General features: G+C 39.6%; 1 protein-coding gene across 1 annotated transcript; it reads right to left on the bottom strand.

The window, feature by feature from the left end:
- Window positions 1–1,007: 1,007 nt before the first annotated feature.
- On the bottom strand, window positions 1,008–3,590 carry TM35_000291690 (protein phosphatase 2C; the record flags this gene model as incomplete). Its single annotated transcript, XM_029028326.1, has 1 exon — window positions 1,008–3,590. One exon carries the CDS (start codon window positions 3,588–3,590, stop codon window positions 1,008–1,010), a length of 2,583 nt encoding a protein of 860 aa, XP_028880353.1.
- Window positions 3,591–4,666: the final 1,076 nt, after the last annotated feature.

The raw sequence follows: 4,666 nt of genomic DNA, 5'->3' as shown, positions 1-4,666 counted from the left end.
AAAAAAAAAGAAAGGACAAAAAAAAGGAAGAATTTGATTGCCTCTTCTTCTTCTTCTCCTCCTCCTCCGATCTCAGTATTGCTCTCCTTATTGTTGTTATTATCCTCTTCTTTTTCTTTTTTTTCTTCTTTCGTACTACTATATATATATATAGATAGATAGAGAGATAAATATTGGTTTACATCATAACTCACCATTCCCCAGGAAATACAACAAACAAACAAACAAAAGAGGAAAGAAACCACCCGCACACACACACACACACAGGTACGCAAAGATATATAAAGGCAATGGATAGGATGAAATAAAAAAGAAAAGAAAAAAATGCGTACGAACAGCACCTTTCACGCAAACACACAGACAAACAGAAAGGAAAAGAAAAAAGAATTTCATACATAGATACGTACACATGCACATTCTCGTGTGCACGGTGGTTGTGCAGAGAAGAATGAGAAAAAAGAAAAGAAAAGAAAAAAGAAAAAAGAAAAGGAAAGAAAAGAAAATTATCTTTAAATGCCCCCTCTGTATTTCTCTTGTCAAGTCTATGTATGTACGTCATTATGTAGTCATTCATATCTTCTCATCCTCACTCCCCTCCCCTTTTCATTCTCTACAAATACACACACACACACACACACACACAAATAAACAAACAATCAAACAAACATCCGACCATTTTAATATATATATATATATATACTTTTTTTTCTTCATTTTCTTCTTTCCCTCTTTCTTTCCTTCCTTCCTTCTCAGCCCATTTAGCAGAGTAAACTGTAGATATATGTGTACATGGATATAAATCAAATATATATATAAATATATAAATATATAAATACATATATACGTGCACGTGTATACTAAACGCGAAGTGTATAATTCATTGAAATAAGAAAAGAATAACAAGAAGACGATTGAACACTGAACACCAACCTACTCCCACACATCATCAGAAAGGTTTTCCCACATTCCACATCATCTTTCTCTTTCTCTATCTATCTTTCTTTTTTTCATTCATTCTCAGTGGAACACACAACACCAAAAGTAAACAGTCTGTCACTCACTTCTCTCACCACATAGGGTGGACCTCGGCCATGCCATGAAGAGCCTGTAAGCATAGATGACCGCTTTATCCCAACTCCAACTCCACTATTATTACTATTAGCATTAGTAGTAGTATTAGTAGTAGTAGTAGTATGATGATAACTACCAGCCGCAGCCGCGCCAGCACCATTATTGTTATTATTACTACTACTACTACTATTACTATTACTACTTTGGGTATGCTTGTTGTAGTTGTACCTGTTATTATTATTATTATTATTATTCCCGGTGTGTAAACTTCCATCATTGGCGGCCGCCCCGGTGCTGCCGAGGAGAAATCCTCTACTCGGCCCCGTCAGTCTTGGCGAGACGACGTGGTGTGGCGGCGTCGGCACAACACCACCGGCGGGTTTATCAAAACTCGCAACGACATCCGCCACATCGTGAAAGAAGAGAAGCATCACAGAAACATTATCGGTACTTCCACGGTCAATGGCGAACTCGGCGAGTTTTTGACAACAGTTGTTTAAGGCTCTTTTAGTGGTTTCTGGTGAGGAGCCGACATCTGGGGTGTAGCTTAGGAAATCCCGCACAAATTGAGTGGCCTCTTCATTCTCCACCACATCCCAAAGACCATCACAGGCCATTAAGAGAAATTTACTAGAATCCGTTAAATTGATTTGTCGCACATCAGCAACATTGGAAACCATTAATTCTCGATTTGCAATAAAACGATTACCATTAAATTTAAATTCATAATCTCCTAATGCCCGACTCACGGCGAGAATTCCACAAACTCTACCAAATTGAACAAATCCACCACATTGAAGAATACGTGTATGTTCCTTTTTATTTGTGGGTTTATGATCTTCACTCATTGGGATTGTCATGTTGCCATCATACAAGACCGCACGAGCATCCCCTAAACAAGCTACATACAACATTCTCCCATGCACAGCAGCCGTAATGAGTGTACATCCACCACTACTCGTACAACTAACACCAGGTCCACTTACTCCACCTTTACCTAAGGCATGAAAAATGGCTCGATCAGCTTGTATAATAGATTCTACAAAGGCTAACGCATTATTTTCACCAAGGGCAGAATGGGATAAAAAGTTATCAGGTACATACTTGGCTGCCAAATCGGCTACACGACGACCACAATGTCCATCAAGAATACCCAATAAAGATACAGGTTGTCCTGCTACAGATGTGGCATTTAATCTAATAAAATGTTCATCTTCCATTGTAGGACGAAGTCCTTGAACACATCCTACACCTGTTGTCAATTTAATAGGAGAGTTAAAACTTTTCCCTGTACTCGCTACCACACGGAAATCATACTGAAGATTATTCTTACTAGTCATATCTTCAGTAACACTAGTGGGACTACGTTTACCCCCACTTAAAGCACCACTAGAAAGACTACTTCGCCGTGGGTTTGCCCCTGATGATGTTGTTGTCGTCGTCGTTGTTGTTGGAAGATTTGGTGATGATGGTAACTGTGTGGAGCCTAACTGTTGTAATTTAACAGATGCCAATGCAAATGGTGGAGAGACATTTTTACCCCATCGTCCTCCATTACCACCGCCACCAGTACCAACATCTGCTTCTGAGGCTAGATGTGCGCCCAAACCATTTAACACTTGTGTAGTGGCAAATGGATCCACCGCCTCTTGTTGTTGTCGTCCGCGAGTGTGACGTGGGGAAGCCAAGTTTGTTTCTATACCATTTCTTGTTTGTCCAAATACAGCTGTAGGACGTGGTGGCATTGGAGATAATCGTTGATTCCCATTCGCATTTAAGGCAAAATGAATGGGACGACTTCCCCCCAATTTAGGTCCTCCACTACCAGGTGGATGTGGTCTTTGTTGTTGTTGTTGTTGCTGTTGAGATGATTCCCCCGCACCACCGCCTTGATTGGCCGGCACACGTGTAGAAGGAGGACCGGAAAAAGCCTTTCGAGTACCACCAACACCAACACCAGCACCACCATTATAGTAACGATCATTATTGTGAGTTCCACCAAGTGTGGATCCACCGAGAACAGCAGCTACATTATCACTGGCATTGCGTTTCGCCGTTGGTTTAGGTGGTAAACGGCGGTCTATAATATTACGTCCATTTCCAGCTCTAGGTGATGGCACATGACCAGCATGCCCAGATTCCTCATCATGTACTATATTGCTCCTAATAATATTATTATTGCTATTATCGCTGTTGTCATTGTTGTTGTTGTTGTTGTTGTTGTTATGGTTATCTGTCTTTGGTATTCCCAATTTACCCTGCAAGGAACTTCCTGTGAAGAGTGTGTTTGTGGTTTGATAAGCAGAGGCGCCTCCTCGCAGGGAATTAAATAAAAGTGGAGTTCCACTACTGCGGCGGGTATTACTGCGGGGCGGTACGGTCTTTGGCACAGATGGGGTCGCACTCCGCGAGTTCTGATCTCCTACAGTTCCACTCACATCTCCTTTACGCAGAACTCCGGGCTTTGTGGTGTTTTTCGACGAAGTGGAGAGCGGTGGTTTTCGAACAGACATGTACATCACGAGAAGAGTAATAATAACAATATATATATAAAAATAAATAAATAACCTGCCTCTTTACAATTCACACACACACACAGACTCGCAAATTCCCCACAAGCTCACTCACACACTCACTCACTCACAGAGATAGATAGATAGATAGATAGAACCAAATAAATAGTAATAACGAGAATGATAGTGGTAATGGTAATAATAACACTAATAATAAAAGGAGGAAAAGTAAACGAAAAGTAAAGGAAAAGTTGAACAACGAAAAAAAAAATTTGCTTCTTCTTCCCTTTATTTTGTTTTTCCCTCCTTTTCTCTTTTCTCTTTTTTTTTGCTTTCCTTTGTATTCGTTTCTTTTTTTTAAATTCCTCCCTTTATTCTTGTTTGTGTTGAATTTCCCTTTCTAATATTTCCAGCCTTGTTGGCTCTAATTGGCACACACACTTCGCACCCCAACCCTTCTTTAGCCGCTCCTGCTGGTGCAATGGCGGTGGCTGGAGAGGAGATGCGGCACTTAATGCCAGCCAGTGTCTCGTTTCCTTCAAATCTTCACTGTACTCCAACAACAAGAATAATAATAAGAAAGAAAGAAAAAAAAAGAAGAGATCATAACAAGAAAGAATGCACAAAGAAGAAGATTAATCAGAAGAACCCATTATCAATGGGAACATATGTATATACATAGACATATATATAGATAGATATGTATAAATTAACATACAAGTGGGAAGGGAGGAAAGGAGGATAGAGTGAAAGAGTATAGATAGCGAGATGAATAGAGAGAATATTATCTCTAATGTACTACCCTCATCCTCCTGTTTTCATTTTTTACCCTCCTTTTTTTTTTTTCAAAAAACTTACAAATAATAACAATAATAACAACACACATCGATTTTCTTCCTTCCATTACGCATTTGTTTTTCCCACATTCACTTTCCCTTTGTCTCTCTCTCCCTCTCTCTCTTATCAAAGCACAAACCAGAGCCATGAAAGAAAAAAATGGGCGAACACAAAAGAATAAGAACGAAGGAGATAGATAGAGAGAAAAGGAAACGGTGATAAGAGAAAAATAACAAAAAAAAAAA

Source organism: Trypanosoma theileri (genome assembly GCF_002087225.1).
Source record: "Trypanosoma theileri isolate Edinburgh chromosome Unknown TM35_Tth_29_V1, whole genome shotgun sequence".
NCBI classification, from domain to species: domain Eukaryota; phylum Euglenozoa; class Kinetoplastea; order Trypanosomatida; family Trypanosomatidae; genus Trypanosoma; species Trypanosoma theileri.
Note: the sequence above shows the minus strand (reverse complement) of the source record. Positions and strands in the feature narration are given on the sequence as shown.